Source organism: Exserohilum turcica (assembly GCF_000359705.1).
Source record: "Exserohilum turcica Et28A unplaced genomic scaffold SETTUscaffold_3, whole genome shotgun sequence".
Taxonomy (NCBI): domain Eukaryota; kingdom Fungi; phylum Ascomycota; class Dothideomycetes; order Pleosporales; family Pleosporaceae; genus Exserohilum; species Exserohilum turcicum.
In genome coordinates, this window is record NW_007360136.1 from 3,397,526 (window position 1) to 3,414,612 (window position 17,087).

The following is a 17,087-nucleotide window of genomic DNA, read 5'->3' on the forward strand; positions in this document are numbered from 1 at the left end:
AAAGGGAAAGAGCGGCCCGCAGGTGGTCGACCAGGACAGCGGCGGCGGAGGGAGGGGGGATGGGTGCGGAAGTGAGCAAGTGCGAATGAGAGGGGCGTTTGCGGCTGAGCGTCGAGCGTGGGTGGCCAAGGAGAGGCGTGCGAGTGAGAGGGGCGTTTGCGGCTGAGCGTCGAGCGTGGGTGGCCAAGGAGAGGCGTGCGAGTGAGTGTGGGCGGCGAGGGGCGGAGGCAAAGGACGAGAAAGGGAATGCTCTGGCGTGAAGGCGATAGAGCAAGCCGTGATGCTGCACTGGCGATCAGCCCAAGTCCCGACGGTAGGAATGGAGACCCCGGCACAGGTTTCGGCGAGGCGAGAGAAGCACCAGGGTTTAGCCGCCACGGTACCTTTTAATATTGGACGAGTGCGATGAGGGACATGTGACGGTCCAGGGTGGGAGTTGAATTGGGGGGGGGGGGGGCGGGTTGGAAACAAGTAGTCTGTCGACTTTTTTTGTTTGTGCTAGGGGGTGATGGCTGGAGAGAGGGCTAGTATGGCAGTGCGACAGCAGAGATGAGAAGGGCAATAATGATGATGGTGGTGGTGGTGGTGGTGGCGGCGGCAGTAGTAGTGGTGGTAGTGGTGATGGTAGTAGTAGTAGTAATGGCAGTGGTGTAAGATGGCAAGCGAGAAAGAAGGAGAGCGAGAAGCGTTTCTTGCGTGGCTAGAGCGGCAGGCCCAGCAGTCGAAATGGTATTCCCATGTGGTATTGTATGTATGTGTGTAGGTAGGGGAGGGGAGCGAGGGGGGAGGAGTTATGCATGGTTGCGTGCTTGTGTTTCGTGAATACAGCCCAATGGCTCCGTAAAGCGGGTACAGCTGAAGGCGCTTGCTTGATACGGGACGAGGCACGCGAAGCGAAAAGTCGAGGGCTCTAAGACTACACGGGACGCCATCTCCGTGGTGAAATCGGATGCAGATCCGGGTGGTCAGGCTTGGACAAAGTCAGAGCGACCAAAGCCTCATGTTCCAGAAGATGATGGGTTCGTGCCTAAATGGCAGCAGTCCACAGCGCTTCTCCCAAAACGCGGCAGGGAGCGCCTCTTCGGCGAGATTCTAGCAGGGGTGGTGCTGCAAGTGGGAATTGAAGGGCTTTTTTTTTCTCGCTACCGCTACCGCCGCTGGCTGGCTGGCTTCGGGGGAGGGGCCAAGGTGGTGTGCGATGGACGGCAGAGCACGAGCGCGAGCGCGAGGGGGGTCGGGGAGGGGAGGGGAGGGGGAGGGGGAGGGGATGCATGCGCCACGGAAGCCGGGAGAAGCAGATGGGCGAGACGAGACGAGACGAGATGAGCACGAGCAGGAGCCGACCAGGAGCCGGGTGAGGGTGAGGGTGAGGGTGAGGCAGCAGGCGATATGCTGGCGGGCGGGAGTTCTAGGGCTGGGCTGGGCTGGCTGGGATGGCTGCGTGCATGTATGTGTATGTACAGTAGTGTGGGTGTGTAGAGTGTGTAGGGCAGGATAGGGCAGGGCAGGGCAGGGCAGGGTACAAGCCACACACCCACAGCACGTCCAACGGCGCATGCATGGGTCGACGCCACAGGTGCGCGCGCAAGCCACACGGCCTGCCAGCCTACATGTACGTGTGCCATGACATTGGCGAGGGCCACGGTGACAGACGGACAGACGGACAGTCTACACAATCCATGTATACACATGGCGGCGGCGGCGCGTGTCGTGTGCAGAGCGAGCATGGCGTGGAGAGACATGGATCCATGGCACTGGGCGTGTGCAGGTGGCCGAGAGGATTGATGGGCCATGTAGGCAGTGGTAGTATCCATCCAGTACTACGTGGGTATATACGTGGGTGTACTATGCAGTGTGTGTGTGTATCCAAGTGTTTCCCCACGTTTGGCGTCTGTGTTCGTGTTCGCGCCCGTTCCGACCAGCCCCACCACCACGGCCGCCACGACGACGACGGCAACGGCAACGGCAAGGACAACGGCCATGTCACCATCTCTGCTGCAACACGGCGGGCGCAGATGGGTTGCGTCGCACAGCAGGCGGGCGGCCACGGTGCAGGACGAGGTGCAGGACGAGGTGCAGACGAGGAGCAGGCTAGACGGGTCAGGCCTCAGGGACCGGGCAGGCGCGGCCAAGCAGCGTCAAGGTCAGGACCAAGGCCAGGACCAAGACGGCGACAAGCAACTGCCGAAGCCGCTCGGTTAGACGGCCGCGTTGCTCGCGGCCAGGCTGAGTGGTGACGGGGTGACGGGGTGACGGCGAGCTGACAGGTGCCGTGAGGCGCTGGGCGGCACGTCTCAGCGACCAGCTGGCGTCGTTTCCGATACACGGCTTGGCGCGCGCAGTAGCCTCCGCCATGGACGCGCTGGGGGGGGGGGGGCTGACCTAACTCGGTGGAGGGTAGTCGCATTACATAGCGCGTATACTGCATGGCCGTGTTGCTGCTGCTGCGGCGGCGGCGGCGGCCGGGCGAGGGCGAGGGCGAGGGCGAGGGCGAGGGCGAGCTGGGCGGAGGAAGGTGGTGGTGGTCGAGATCTGCGCAAGTGATCGCTTGTGGATCACCCATGATTGCGCGGCCCCCTGGCGGCATGGTCGGCAGCTTCCGTGTCAGGCATGGCAGCCGAGGCCGCCCTCGCATTCGAGAAGAACGCAACAGCCCCCGCGCCTTTTCGGGCGCGGGTTATACAACCTACCGATAAGCCCGCTAAGCAGAGGTCTGCATTAGCGTTGTAACATCTAAGCTGTATATAGTTAGTACTGTAATAAAACGTCTTGGCGCTCATAGCTATACTTTAAGAAGGTGAATTTAATACTTTCTTCTCTTCTTACGTAGTAACTGGTGCGTATAGGCCTACGAGCATCTTCTTGAGCCTATATGGAAGCCAGTTTCGGAGCCTATATGGGAGCCCGTTTTGGAGCCCATATTCAAGCCAGTTTCGGAGCCTATATGGGAGCCCATATTCGAGCCAGTTTTGGAGCCTATATAGAACACCAAAAAACGAGCAGTATAGCTAGTTCTCTAGCTTCACTTTCTACCACCACTATTTCTATCTCTCTATCGCAGCATTACTCTATTTCTATTAACATAGTAGCTATATTACTGTAACTTACAAAGAATACTACTAATGTTTTAGCCAAGCGCGCTATGCCTGACTCTGGCTTAGCGGGCTTATCGGTAGGTCAAATAACAAATTATCGGTAGGTTGTATAACCGCCGCCGCCCGAAAAGCGCCGTTAGTGATGACAGGCTGGCTGACATTGCCACGCGCCTGGCCCGTCCGCCGCCGCCCTTGGTGGTGCCGGCGCCTGTGCCTCCACTATGCCGGTGCCTGTCCTCTGCTCTCCTCGCTCTTACTACTACATACACCCGTCCCCGTCGCCTGCCTCCCCCCAAACGAGCGCCCGTGTCGCGTGCACGCTGCTGCCCGCGCGCCTGCGCCTGCGCCCACCGCCCAAAGGGCTCAAAGGGCAAAGGGAAAAAAAGGCGAGGGCCAAAAAGGGCTACGAGGCTTGGCTGCTCCCAACTGGCACTGGCGCCTGCCGCCCGCCGGTGGCGACCAGACGACGCGTCCAGCATCCATCCACACCATGATCGGCAGCAGCTTCCAACGTGCTTGCCCCTGCAATATCCGCCTGCCCACACCCATGCCCGTGTCTGCTGCCACTGTGTGCCTGTGCCCGCCTGCCTCATCTCCGCCCCCAGCGCGGAGGAGTACTACTACTTACTACTACATACACAAAAAAACACGCACACACACAAACACGCAAACACACGCATACACATATACGCACACACAACACACACACAACACACACACAGCACACACACAGCACACACATATACGCCAACACCATCCACGCGCACCCTACACCCTACACCCTACACCTTACACCCTACATCCATGTACTGGCCCTTGCCTCACAAATACCTTGGTAAGCAATCACCGTCATCATCATCACCATCACCATCACCACCACCACCACCGCCGCCGCCGCCGGCCCAAAACTGACACACTCGTCTCACACCACTGCCGCCCGTCGCCAGTCTGCCCTGGTGCCACGTCCCGACTGACCGGCTCGCTGAACCCCCCAAAACCTTAACTTGACCACCGAGCAAATGCGACACACGAGCTTGGTCCTTTTTTGCCCGGCATCCGACCGAGCTGCCCCCGGTCTGGCCAGACCACCACCACCACGTATTCGTGAGCCGCCAAGTCATCAAACCTGCCGTAGGGCTAGCTGCCCTCTTTTGTCTTTTTCTTGTTTTTTTTTTCTTTTCTTCCCTTGCCCATCCCAGGCGTCTGGTTAGGCCTGCACAACACCAAAGCTTACTCGCCGCTGCCTACAAGTCTACCCGGCCCACTGCTCCCACTCCCTACTCTACATAGTATCACATGCATGGATGCATACCTACAGTAAGACATGGTCATAATAACCTAGTCGTGCCTCGGCTTTTTTTTTCTCGCAACCTCCAACTTCCAACGTGGGACTCATTCATGTTCAAGACCTGCCACCTCCATGCTCGTTTTCCACGCCTCGCCCCTTGCGGCTAGCGTCGACCCTGGTTGCCTCGGCACAACAACGACTCTTTGTCGCACACTAGACGTCGACAACCCACGTCTCGGCCCGCGCTAGGCACGCTACGCCCACGTGGCTGTTGGCTGCACCACTAGTCATCATGTTCCACCTAGACAAACAAACAATATACATGCACACACTCTAATTCCACCCCCTACCATAACTCGTCTCCACCATGTACACATCTACCTCTTTCACCCTGCCTATAGTAGGAAATAAGCCAGCACGAAAAAAAAAGTTTGCAAAACAGATACATGCTCAGATTTTTACACAAGGAATCCTCGTCCTATGCACCCCCTTGCCCTCACTCTTCTCTACACTCTTCTACTTGGCTCATATATATCTATATATGTATACATATATATATATATATATACCCTCGACTCTTACTCCTCCTCTTCACAAGGAACCCTCGTCCCATATATCCCCTTGCACCCACTCTTCTCTAGATTCTTCCACTTGGCCAACACATGTATACATATAAATCTATACATATACCCTGTTCCTACTCCTCTCCACAAGGAACCCTCATCCCGTGCATCCCCTTGTACCCACTCTTCTCCGGACCCTTCCACCCGCCAAGCACATCGCTCTTGACCTCGTCCTTGATATCCCAAACCTCCACGCGAATAGGCCGACACGTGCTCTTCATGTCCGCCTTTCCGCTTCCACCCTCATCCGCCTGGTGCCACCCCCAGGCGCTCAAGTCCCCCCCTGGACACGTGCTCAGAGCACACAGCAAGTCTTGCTCGGCGAAAAACGTAATATAGCTCTCCGTGGTCGCCGGACTGGCTTCCATGAAATACCGACCCTGCGAGTCCAGCCCAGTCACCTGGAATACATTGAGTACGTCGTGCACGTCAAATTCCGTCAGCCCATGCGGGAGAATCGCTCGCACCAGATTCGAGTGGCAGTGAAAGTCGTAGCTCGATCCTGTAAGCATATGGGACACTGTCCAACTTGGTTAGAACATTCAAGCCCGCCTTTCAACCTGACCTGACGCACGTGATATTCCTGAAGTATAAAGAAGATGATTCGAAATAATGGCAAAAGTAGCGGTCAAACAAAAAACAATACTGTACTACTGAGGTAGGAGAACAAGTTGAAAAAATAAAAGCAAAATGGGCAAACAACAAAGACAATAAACTCACCATACGGATCACATCTGGTCCCCAGCAAATCATGACATCTCCCACCCCATTTGGTCACTCCACCCCTCTCATCTCTTCGCTCCTCTCTCCCCTGGCCTGGCTCCCCCTGGTCTGGCTGCGTGGCCGCATCCCGCACCTGGCACCCGTCGGCCACAATGCCGCACAATGGCCGCATAAAGGGAAGGTTGGACCACAGCCGGTCTCCCTCCCTCATGTGCGACCCTTGCAGCTGCCGTGTCCGCGCCGCCCAGAAGCGCTCGCGCACATCATGCTGGTTCCACACGTTGAGGTCGCCCACCTGCGCCCCTTCTGGCGTCGACAGCCGGAACACCTGGCTCTGCTCTACCTTCCATGCCTTGCCGCTTCGGGGCTCAATCACAAAGTCTTGCCTCTTCAACAGCTTCCCCTCCCCCTTGCCCTCATCGTCTTGCAGCCCCCTCAGCTTCCGGTACACTTCCGTCGGTGGATGAAGCGGCGACTCGGCCGAAGTCGCCAAATACGCCGGCTCGGGCGGATCCTCTTGCGCGTGCACGTGGGCGACCATGTTGTCGTTGCTGACTTTTTTTTCGTCTTCCCTTGCTTCTTTTTTTTTTGCAATGATCTGACCGACTTCTAAAGATGTTAATACACATTAAAACACAAATAACACTCATGCACCCGACCTTTGTATTGCACATCTATTCCATAGCCCGGATCCACTTGGCCCCCCTCCTTCACAGCCGCCGATAACCGTATCCTCCTACGTCACTCGCCCCCCGATGTCGGTTGCGCCAAGTATGCTCTTGATTGCTTCATCCTCATCAAATCCATCATCATTCCAAATGTGCTCAGTGTCGCCGTCTGGCTGATGCATACATTCTATCAACCTAAACCACCGCTTTTTGTTGACACACGTCCCTCATGACGTTTGAAGGCCTCGTCCCACATGAAACACATATGCCCAGAATCCAATTTGCTCATCTCACCCATTCTACGCCCCCTTACGCCCCCCCACTCTGCACCTGACCTTGATCCCCATTGACGGCCGCTTCCAGCTTGTCCACTATAGTCGCGCCATTGGCCCTTTTCTCCTTGTGCGTAGGACTCGACTCGGGACTAGGAATCTCCAGAGTATTGGATCGCTTGGGCCGGAAAGGAATAGGCGTCGTCGGTCTTGACGAAAGAAACTGTGCTTGTTCAGTACGTCTCTTGAACGCCCGCGCATCCATCACCCAAAAAGACTTACCGAAGAAGCGGCACTCAACATGGCAGTCAGAGATGCTTGAACAACATCCTGATGAATGCCCACTCCCCACACCTTCTGGCTGCTTCCGGCCGCGGTACATCCTATGTATGTTGCTGCTTTGGCGTCCTTGCTTGTGCCAATCGTATGCTCGTTGTAATCTACAACATCCAGATCGATACCCAGGCTTCTCAGAGCATCAGCTAGCGACGACAATGCACCATTGCCCGAGCCCTGAATGGTGTGTTCCTGGCCGTCAATCTCAATCACGCCAGTGAATATTCGGCGTAGATTGCGGCTGTTGACGGTCCGGCCCTCTTGTGGTGGTTGAGGTGTCGCTGAGCGATCGGCTTTGATTTCGTAGTCGATGAGAGAGAAGCGGGGGTTACGCTTGAGGTGGTAAGCCTCTTCGAAAAGCACGGTGATTTCCGTGGGCAACAGCTCGCGACCGAGCATGTCCGTCTCTTTCTGCACAATTTTGGAGAATGCAATCTGCAGACCGCGCGGCAGGTCCAGTTCGAGCTGACGCTGGATAATCCAGGCAATGCCTCCCTTTCCACTTTGCGAGTTGACGCGGATAATCGCCTCGTACGTTCGGCCGATATCTTGAGGGTCGAGCGGGAGGTAGGGTATTTGCCATCGGCTCTCGTTTGTCGCGCCGTTCTTCTTGCGCATCTGGAATCCCTTCTTGATAGCGTCCTGATGCGACCCACTGAAGGCGCATACGACGAGCTGGCCTCCGTACGGTGCGCGAGGATGGACTGGAATCTTGTTGCAGCTCTCGACCATGTCAATGACCGACTTGAGATCGGAGAAGTCAATCTTGGGGTGTATTCCCTGCGTGTACAGGTTCAGGCCCAGAGTCACGAGGTCGACATTTCCAGTGCGCTCTCCATTGCCAAACAGCGTGCCCTCTACACGGTCTGCACCCGCCATCTGAGCCAATTCTGCGGCGGCGACTGCACAGCCCCGGTCGTTGTGCGGGTGCAGCGACACGCAGATCTTCTCCCTCTCGCTAATGTTTTTGCAGAAATATTCAATCTGGTCCGCGTACACATTGGGCGTCGACATCTCAACCGTAGCTGGCAGGTTGAAAATAAGGGGGTTCTCGACCGAAGGCTCCCATGCAGCCTTGACTGCCTCGCACACCTCGATGACGAACTCTGGAGACGAGTCTGAAAACGTCTCTGGAGAAAACTCGTATGACCAATGGGTGCCGGCCTGCTCAGGGTCGTCCTTTGTAATTGATCGTGCGTACTTTGTGCATTCGACGGCTAGGGCAATGGTTTCCTCATTGTTCATGTTGAAGACAATCTGCTGGAAGCACGGGCTGGTGGCCAGGTACAGGTGGAGGATGGCTTTGCGCGCGCCCTTGAGGGAGTCGACGGTGCGGCGGATGAGTTCCTTGCGGCATGGCGAAAGAACCTGGATCGCGACATCGTCGGGCACTATGCCGGGTGTTTGGATAAGGCGTTGTGTAAAGTCAAAGTCAGTTTGCGAGGCCGAGGGAAAGGATACTTCAATCTCCTTGTACCCAAGCTTGACAAGCATCTGAAAGTAGTCCCATTTTTGCGCGCCATCCTAGAGCTAGCGTCAGTGTACAGACGCACGCGTGCAGCAATGCGCGTAAAGCAATCAGCATACCATAGGATCGACCAGGCTCTGGTTGCCATCTCTCAAGTCGGTTGACAGCCAGCGAGGGGGCTTGTCAATTGTCTTGTTTGGCCATGTCCTGTCCGGCAGGTGCAATGGCTTGAAGGGTTGATATTTTTTCCAGGGCTCTGCAAGCATGGGCATGTTGAGGGATAGTCGCGCCTTTTGCTTTGCTGATCAATTGATTGGCGCTAGCCGACGACCGGGTGGGGTGTGTTTGTGGAAGGAGACGTGAGTGACGGCGACGGCGACGAGGATGCGGATGAGGACGAGGTCGAGGAGAGGACGAGGCGACGCCTGGAACGTGGGATTTTATGGAGAGAAGGAAACAGAAGTGGAGGTATTAGTCAAGCCGCCTGGGTATGTATGAATCACATCCAGGGCACGGAAGAGAAAACTTTGGGGCTCGGTGATACTCGCACTAGGGCGCAAGCAATGGCATATGACGATGCGGGGCGCACAAATTCGCGGGTGGCCTGTGCGCCCCCATTGCGGGGTCCGACTTCGGGGTGCCAATCCGGCTGTGCGCATTTAATTGCATACACATACGAGCCCGTCGAGCCCGTCGAGCCATGGTCCGCCGCGGCAAAAGTGAAAATGAAAGCACAATGGCCGAGCACAGCAGGCAGAGGGAGCTGAGCGTGGCGGCATCAAGGCAAAGGCGCCTGATCAGGTGCAGCGGGTGAGCGGCTATTCCAGGAACGCCATCTCGCATTCGACCATAAAAGAAAAAAACAAATTACCCGCGACCAAAAAAAAACGCCTGCATCTACCGCTGAATCAACTGTATGTACACCATGTCAATCCCCCCCCCCCGCGCAGCCGGTGCCTGCCGGTCCGTGGCTGACTGCACGCTCCCAGCCATTGATCGGCTCTGTCTAGAAGACGGGCACCCTTAACCCGCAACAGTCAATCTCGCTGCCCTTGACACCCACGGCCCGCCCAAAGTAGAGGCTGCCAAACTCCTGCACAAACGCCCGGTCGGCTTCTGACCATGTGTCCAGTCCCATCCTCGACAGGTCGTCTTTGTCGATACTCAATCCCTCTCCATCCTCGTCGTCGTCGTCGTCGTGCTCGCCCTGCTCGTCGGCGTCGGTCATCATGTGCGACAGCGACTGTATGAGCAACGACGACTGCCGGTGAAAGTATGCAATGATGGCTGTTTCCAGTGACTGCGAGTACTCGGCCAGGCCGCCAATGAGCTCGCGGTCCGTCTCCCGCTCTGCCGTCGCGTATGCATCTTTCTCGCCTGCAGAAGCCCACCACATGTAGCCCATGTATGCGAGCCGTGACCACGTCATGGGCTCCACCACGCTGTCGTCGTATACTTGGTTGAACTCGTCGTCTGCGCGCTTGGTGTCGACTTGGTCGCGTGACAATAGCGGCGCCGCATCGCCGTGCTCGTCGTCCGTGTATGCCTCGGATGCTGTCTGGGGCCGGTTCCGCTGCTTGTACAGCTCTTTGTGTAGAATCCTGTACCGCTCAACGTCCCGCTGGCTAGCCTTGATCAAGCTGCCGTCGCTCGTCCGTATCCGTGGCCAGCGCCGCTCTTGCGGCGGCGCGTCGTATGTGTGGGGCAGCTCGACTATGATGTCGTAAAGCCTGGTCTTTGTAGCCATGATCTCGTCGGTAGTGCACGCAACCCAGCCTACTGGTGACCCGGCACCTGGCCCGTGTCCGCCATGCCGTGGTGTTTGGACAGGCTCGAGGTCGGCTATGTCGTGCACGCCGACAGAGAAGAGGCAGGGCAGACGCAGCAGCTCTTCGGTGCCGGGTACAAGATGCTCGGCATCGCGCACTGATATACTCGACAGGACAGAGAGGTGGTACACTGGCCGCGTCAGCCCAACAGTCAAACCGCGCACCGAGGAGCCGCCAGCAACAACATACCAAACTCACACGCAGTCCGGACTGGCGGGATGCCGACGAAGAGGATGCGCTTTCGCAGCAGCGCGGCCTGCTGCAGGCGAAACACCAACGGGCCAAATACATCGAGGAACCGCTGGATGGACAGGGCTGGGTGGTACTCGGGCAGGCTGTCCTCGTCTTTGGGCACCGCGCTCACAGTCGAGATGGCGCGCGCCCGGCTGTGTCCCTTGGGCGCGCCTTCGGAAGCCTCGCCATGGCCACGCTGGTGCTGGTCCATCTGCTCGCGCCAGAACTCGTCCAGCGGTGCTACCGACTCTGCGTTGTCGGCCAGCGTCGCCGCCAGCGTCTCCAAGCGACCCGCAAGCAGCCATGCCCTCCCCAAGCGCCCGAATTCGCCCTCCTTCTTCACCAGTATGCCCACCGAGATGAAATGGGCGTTGCGGTCCTCTGCGCCTGCGTCGCCCTTTGCAAACGCGCTGAGCCCAGCATAGCCTTGGTGGGTGAAGTAGACCAGGTCCTTCTGCACCGTGTGCAGGCCCGACGGCAGCGACTTGTACTCGACGGCGTTCTCGAGCGTAATGTCGGCGGATGCGGTGCGTTTCCACGAGACCGTATACCTGTGGCTGTTCAGCGCATAGCTCCAAAAAGGTACCCAAGTAGCCGCCATGGCCAGCTGCCGGGCAGTCGCATGCCGTACCCGACCTTGTTGTCGAACTTGATCAGAAACAGCGCCTCGACGCTGGGCGCATCTCCCGCGTGCGGCGAATGCAGAGCCGCACTCGACTCGGTCGAGGCCGACATGGTGGCTGATGCGATTGAAAGCTGCCTGCTGCGCCAGCCGTCATGCAACGGCTGCCAGGGCCGCTTCGCTTACTGTACTTACTTGCGTAGGGGCCGCGCCTCAACTGCAACACCATCACGCCACGCCTCAGCTCCTACCACTACACCTACTCATGTATGCACGCACCCACAAGCTCAACACGATTCAGTCCGTCCGGCAGATATGGCATTTGCCGACATCTCTGCTGCACCAAGCTACCTTGTTTGACGAAACCACTGCCTCAACAGTTGATGTATGCTAAACTAGCAGTAGGTCATCTCAAAGAAAAAAAACCAGCTGGGGATACGCTTGCTTATCGTTTGTATCACCGTCCGACCATCCGACTGTCGGCTCTCCGACCACCGACTATGCCATGTACCACTTTCATACGAGCATGCCTAAGGCTATCCAAGCATCCATGGCCTGTACCTATGAAGCCCCGCAATATTTGACCTGCACCCGTATTTAAGCCCTCTTCGCTCTGCTGTGTGGAACACATTGCTTCTTTCACATCACAGACATTATAGAAATATTCACATCATCCTCAGCTGAACAGCTCCAATATTGAACTGCAAGCTTGAACCCATATCCTACCATGGAAACCGTGCAGCATATCAAGCACTCTGGCCCCGTGCTAGTTGGGAAGATTTCATTGATTGTTGCATTGGGTCTTGGAGCGGTCTGCATCCCATATCTCCCCTGCACTTTCCACGTATTTCTGACTACATGACAGCTTGTCCTGAAATTCACCCTCACCTGCATCTATAATATGTATTTTCACCGTTTGCGCACATGTAAATGTTTGCTTCTACACGAGGAACAACGCTTTCGCTAACTTAAGTACAAGTTCCTGGCCCAAGACTAGCTGCAGCCACTGGAATGCTTTACTATTACAAAATTGTCGTCGGCGATGAGGTTGCATGGCTAGACGAAATGCACAAGAAGTATGGCGAAATTGTCCGTATTGGCCCCGACCGATTGACCTACGTCAAACCCGAGGCCTGGAAAGACATTTATGGTGCCACATTAGGGAAACGCCTAGAGAATCTAAAAGACCCAGCGACCCTACCAGGACTTGCTAATGGCGACAAGTCCCTCCCCGCAGAAATTAACCCAGAAAACCACCGGCCAAGGCGAAGAATGTACGCGCATGCATTCAGCGACAGAGCGTTGAAGGAACAGGAACCTCTGATTAAAGGCTATGTCGACCTTCTAGTCAAGATTATCAGGGAAGACGTTAAAAAGGATGCAGATGTCAAAATGGATATCTCTAAGCTGCTTAACTGTTTTACATTCGATGTTATGGCAGACTTGACGTTTGGGGAGCCACTCGGTTTGCTTCAACAATCGGAGTACACTCCATGGGTCGCCCAAATCTTCCTGCAAGTTCAGAACACATCACTTAGGCGGCTGGGGATTGAGTATAGGATTATCGGCGTCCTACTGAAATATTTCATGCCCGAGGCCATCAAGGAGGGTGCGAAAAACCACCATCGGCAATCTGTTGAGCGAGTAGAGAGGCGACTAAGACGAGGCAACGCCATTGGAAAACCAGATATCTGGAAGCTCGTTATGCAGAACGAAAAGAATCCGATATCGAAAAGCCAGATGATAGCTGATGCATCCGGATTCATGGTCGCTGGAACCGAGACAACGGCCACGACAATGTCCGCATTCTTCTACTACATGCTCCAACACACAAAGCAGATGCAGCGACTTCAGGACGAGGTGCGTGCACTCAAAAAGGAGGACCTGAAGCTTGAGAGCTTGTTGCAGCTACCCTTTATGGCTGCGTGTATAAAAGAGACTATGAGGATTTATCCACCTGCCCCGATCCCGTTGTTTCGCAGAACCCCAAAAGGTGGCAACATTGTTTGCGGAGAATGGATTCCAGAAGATGTGAGCGCATTCCTCATGCCCAAGTTATGGTACCCAACTGACCCAGAACTATCAGACACGCATCGCAATACCTCATCATGCTGCTTACCACCATCCTCTCAACTTTAAAGATCCTGAATCATTCGTTCCTGAGCACTGGTTCCCTGGTAATGGCTATGATGACGATAGGGAAGACGTACTCAACCCATTCTCCGTTGGTCCTCGCAACTGCATCGGCCTCAAGTAAGTTTATACACATGTTGGACTGTGCTTAATATAGTTGAATAAACTACTAACCTAACGATACAGTCTGGCTTATCATGAGATGCGCATTATGCTTGCAAGTCTCATTTGGAACTTTGATTTTGAGCTATGTACAGAGTGCGACAACTGGGACAATCAGAAGGTGCGCTTCTTTTGGGATAAGCCGCCACTTTTCATCAAAGCTAGGTATATTAGATAACTGTTCACATACCGAATACGACTATGCTTTCATAGCCTCGCCACACAGGACATTCTCCGCCGAAACATCTATCTCCTAGAGTTTTATTAAGGGTATCAATCGTGCAGCTGAAAACATTCCAAAGCACGGCACGTCAATTCGAATAACAATGAATACGATGCGTATATCATACTAGACTCTTCTGCAAGAGCAGGGTCGTGGATGCTGACAAATGGTTTTCCGATTCGAAAAAAGCAACACGTTCAGTGCTGCGTATGAAGAGACATGTAACAAGCGTGATGATAAAGTAACATGTGCGCGTGGTACGGGAATCACTGGTAGAGTTTGGAGAGATCGCATGCGGGACAGTATTCTTTTCGGTCTCACTACGGTAGGCATCGTTTGTCTAGTATGTGTCGAGATCACTTATATTCCAGTAGCGGGCACACTTCTGCACCAATCGAGGCGGACGAGTCTCCACACCTAGTCCGCATGTATAGTACGAACTGCAGAGATCCCGGCCCTAGTTTACCTAGCTTGTAGTTGGTCTACTAAAGTTGAGCGTCTCATGCTTTGCATGCCGAGTACGCTACTGAGACGACATGATGTATCTCAACGATAGTTCTCTTGCCACATGAAGCACTCGCGTGAATGGGAAGGTGTATAGTCAAGATTTTAGGGTCTCTCCACCGATTTTGCAGATTCCTACCTCTAGTCTTGTGCTATAGCTTTTCCGCTTTGTAAATACATAGATTTTGTTCGATAAAAGGAGATGCTGATAGATCATAAAATTTTGTTGTGTCCTCTCGTCTCGCAAACATTGGTGGCAGTTCTTGGTTACTGGACCAGCTATCGCGGGCGACTAGTAGTGCATCAAACCAAGTTAGCCTGGAGAATTGTCAAGCGGGCACAATATCAGGTGGGTTGATATTGGCACTTGGACATGAGCTATCGTTACGCCGCAAAACCTCCTTTGTGTATATACTTTACGAGAACATTTGCACTAGCTATAGCTTTGTACAGACAGTGATTCATAAGTAAGGTGATTCGCATATATTTCTGCGTTCTTGGTAACATGAATCATCTGTCGCTGTTGTATGTGAATACGGAACAGCAAGCTAGTGATTCAAGCAGATGTTGTATAGTACCTTTGCGTCATATCTTCTTGTGAGAGTGTGTTGAGACTAGGTTTGCCATGATCGACGTGCTGAAAAACGGAGAAAGTTGATGAGAGATGTGGTCATGGAGGGCAAGAAACTGATCAATAAGCTCTGCTATAGTCGTCTTTTTCATATTGCCTGACGGTACGATATTGTGATAATTGTTTCCTCACATTTACTTCCACGTCTACGTCTTCTCACCGTGTGAGAAAAAGAACAGAAGACGATGACTGACTTCTTGTATCACTTTGATAGTATTATGTAGTCATTTCCTCTACAACATCTAGTAGCGGCTATGAGAGAGTGATCTCTTGATACTGCCTGCGGTTATGAGTGAATTTGATAGTTGCAACAATGGCGGCTTAGCACCTTTACTTTCTGACCCAACTATCTCTGTTAGGACTTGATACAGGCAGTTGCACGGCAAAAGACTAGCTACTAGATTAACCACCCCAGGCTTGTGATCTTCCTTGCGGGTATCTAACGATTAATTTCTCCCATCTCTCCCCCCTGCCCACCCTCTCTCTTATCAACATGCTTGTTCTTCTCATCTTCATCGCTAACAGTAAAGGCACCATAATGCGGAAACGAGAGCACTGGAAAACAACTTCCTTTGTCTCATTCGGAAATGTCTCTGGAATGCGGAATCTGCCATTTGTAATGATTGCTTCGCTCTACATTAGAATGATATGGAGTCTGCAACACATGCACAGAGGAACGCTCACTACCCGCGTAATGTTCATAAAGCATTTCTAAACAGAATTCACCCTTTGTGGCAATCACTCTACTAAACGTACATTGGCACTAGAGAGTGAAAAGCACAAGGAACAAAATCAAAGCCATGATTGAACTGCGAGTTGCATTCCGAATGACCTTTTACAGTCAATGATTCAACAACCAAGATTGCTACCGCAATATCAGCACTAGCACCTGAAGGAGCAAGGCCTCCGGCTTGGCGACTTGTTCCTAATCAGGCTGCAATAAGTATGCTCATTATACAGTCAAGGTCTACAGTGCTCTTACAGCGCTAGGTTTGGCGCCTCACCCAATTAAGTTGGGTCACGAAATGAGTAATGCCTGCTTGGAGTTTGTGGCAGCGTTGTGAAAACCAGCTCAGCAATGCAATCTGATCATTTTAACATGTCTTAACCTCGCTCGGTAGCGTTTGAATTTAAATGACTGCTTGGCAGGGGCAAATGATGCCATGTCGCGTGCCGTGTAGTAAATGCAAAGCATTCTGAAAGGTGTGCAAGAAACAGTTAGTGTAGCACTTCTGATTTGGATTTTTAGACAGGTTTCAAGACTAAGGATATGATGAAATAAAGATCAATGTCTGCCATATAGAATCGTTAGGCTAATACTTCATTTCCATTACAGACTTGATCTGCTCCCAATATTCCAAAATGCTCTGGAAGCAATTATTCTTTCTGGCCGCCGTCATGGCTTCGCCCGCCTTCTCGGCCCCTGCACCCCAAAGCAAGGTACCCTCATCACAACAACTCACTTGTACACCGAACAATCAGGGTGTAGACGTCTGCTGCGATCAATTCGGTGGCTGTATATTCCGCAAGGGTAGGCTTTGATTGTCATCACGTGATCATGGCAAGTTCTGAAACACTCTATAGATTTGGGTCCCGAATTCGCGGATCGTATTGTCAACAAGAGGGCGCCTGAGCCCAAGAACCTCAACTGCACACCAAACAATCAGGGCGCTATTGTCTGCTGCGATGAATTTGGTGGCTGCGCCTTCAAGGAAGGTAAGTCCTCATGTGCGTCACTTAGCTTTGACAAGTTTTGATTTATAGATCTTCTCACGAGGGCGGCTGAGCCCTAGCGCTTCAGCTGAGCACCAAAGAATGGGAGCGGGAGTTCCTGTTTTATCAGGTTGGTGACAGCGCTCTCCATAGTGGTAAGCTCCTTGATTTTTACTCTGTGCATAACAGGTTCTAATAGCTTTCATCAAGATTTGCTCGTCGGAATCATGGAATACATCCCGATTCACTGTCTTAAAGAGGCTAGTCTAGTTGTACGAGTGAGTTTCAAACTTGGTAGCATGCAGGCACAGCCATCTAAGTGTTTATGGCGGTCTGGGAATGCATCTACATAATAATGTAGATTTGTGTTGAACACGAATACTATATAGATTTACTTCTTAGTATATTCCCCTAGCCGCTATCAAAATATGTGCTTCTTTTCAGGATTTAGTGCTACCCAAATTCTAGAACAAGTTTTACAACCCGCCAATCTTTCCAAACTTGGGAAAATGACTTTCTGAGAGGCAATGATCTATGCAGAGGGTACATGGTGATGGTAATTC

The 17,087-nt window shown here is 53.5% G+C and overlaps 6 protein-coding genes across 6 annotated transcripts; 2 read left to right on the top strand and 4 right to left on the bottom strand.

Annotated features, from left to right (window-relative positions):
• Nucleotides 1-1,148: 1,148 nt before the first annotated feature.
• On the bottom strand, nt 1,149-1,793 carry SETTUDRAFT_32706 (uncharacterized protein; the record flags this gene model as incomplete). The annotated part of the gene is made up of 1 exon (XM_008028872.1): nt 1,149-1,793. The coding sequence occupies one exon, from the start codon at nt 1,791-1,793 to the stop codon at nt 1,149-1,151; it is 645 nt and encodes a 214-aa protein (XP_008027063.1).
• A 3,162-nt stretch (nt 1,794-4,955) lies between these two features.
• SETTUDRAFT_179928 (uncharacterized protein) lies at nt 4,956-6,270 on the bottom strand (the record flags this gene model as incomplete). The annotated part of the gene is made up of 2 exons (XM_008029683.1): nt 4,956-5,526; nt 5,727-6,270. 2 exons carry the CDS (start codon nt 6,268-6,270, stop codon nt 5,081-5,083), a joined length of 990 nt encoding a protein of 329 aa, XP_008027874.1. The 3' UTR covers nt 4,956-5,080.
• A 282-nt stretch (nt 6,271-6,552) lies between these two features.
• SETTUDRAFT_164125 (uncharacterized protein) lies at nt 6,553-8,975 on the bottom strand. Its single transcript, XM_008029684.1, has 3 exons — nt 8,593-8,975; nt 6,952-8,529; nt 6,553-6,892 (listed from the first exon to the last, which is right to left on the bottom strand). Exons 1-3 carry the CDS (start codon nt 8,743-8,745, stop codon nt 6,707-6,709), a joined length of 1,917 nt encoding a protein of 638 aa, XP_008027875.1. The 5' UTR covers nt 8,746-8,975; the 3' UTR covers nt 6,553-6,706.
• Nucleotides 8,976-9,299: 324 nt separating this feature from the next.
• SETTUDRAFT_164126 (uncharacterized protein) lies at nt 9,300-11,272 on the bottom strand (the record flags this gene model as incomplete). Its single annotated transcript, XM_008029685.1, has 3 exons — nt 9,300-10,432; nt 10,492-11,087; nt 11,168-11,272. Coding segments are annotated over 3 exons (1,654 nt in total), but the record flags the coding sequence as incomplete, so codon positions are not given.
• Nucleotides 11,273-11,583: 311 nt separating this feature from the next.
• SETTUDRAFT_164127 (uncharacterized protein) lies at nt 11,584-13,669 on the top strand. Its single transcript, XM_008029686.1, has 5 exons — nt 11,584-11,969; nt 12,024-12,084; nt 12,138-13,189; nt 13,245-13,411; nt 13,478-13,669. Exons 1-5 carry the CDS (start codon nt 11,886-11,888, stop codon nt 13,629-13,631), a joined length of 1,518 nt encoding a protein of 505 aa, XP_008027877.1. The 5' UTR covers nt 11,584-11,885; the 3' UTR covers nt 13,632-13,669.
• Nucleotides 13,670-16,173: 2,504 nt separating this feature from the next.
• SETTUDRAFT_32711 (uncharacterized protein) lies at nt 16,174-17,045 on the top strand (the record flags this gene model as incomplete). The annotated part of the gene is made up of 5 exons (XM_008028873.1): nt 16,174-16,342; nt 16,396-16,527; nt 16,589-16,654; nt 16,714-16,802; nt 16,914-17,045. The coding sequence occupies 5 exons, from the start codon at nt 16,174-16,176 to the stop codon at nt 17,043-17,045; spliced, it is 588 nt and encodes a 195-aa protein (XP_008027064.1).
• Nucleotides 17,046-17,087: the final 42 nt, after the last annotated feature.

Excerpts from the sequence above, each read along its gene's own strand:
- SETTUDRAFT_164127 (XM_008029686.1), top strand. The coding sequence starts at position 11,886 with ATGGAAACCGTGCAGCATATCAAGCACTCTGGCCCCGTGCTAGTTGGG. Across the intron at positions 11,970-12,023 it reads TTGCATTGGGTCTTGGAGCG|CTTGTCCTGAAATTCACCCT; the intron begins GTCTGCATCCCA and ends ACTACATGACAG. Across the intron at positions 12,085-12,137 it reads TTTTCACCGTTTGCGCACAT|TTCCTGGCCCAAGACTAGCT; the intron begins GTAAATGTTTGC and ends CTTAAGTACAAG.
- SETTUDRAFT_164125 (XM_008029684.1), bottom strand. The coding sequence starts at position 8,745 with ATGCCCATGCTTGCAGAGCCCTGGAAAAAATATCAACCCTTCAAGCCA. Across the intron at positions 8,530-8,592 it reads AGAGCCTGGTCGATCCTATG|GATGGCGCGCAAAAATGGGA; the intron begins GTATGCTGATTG and ends CGCTAGCTCTAG. Across the intron at positions 6,893-6,951 it reads TGTTGAGTGCCGCTTCTTCG|TTTCTTTCGTCAAGACCGAC; the intron begins GTAAGTCTTTTT and ends GAACAAGCACAG.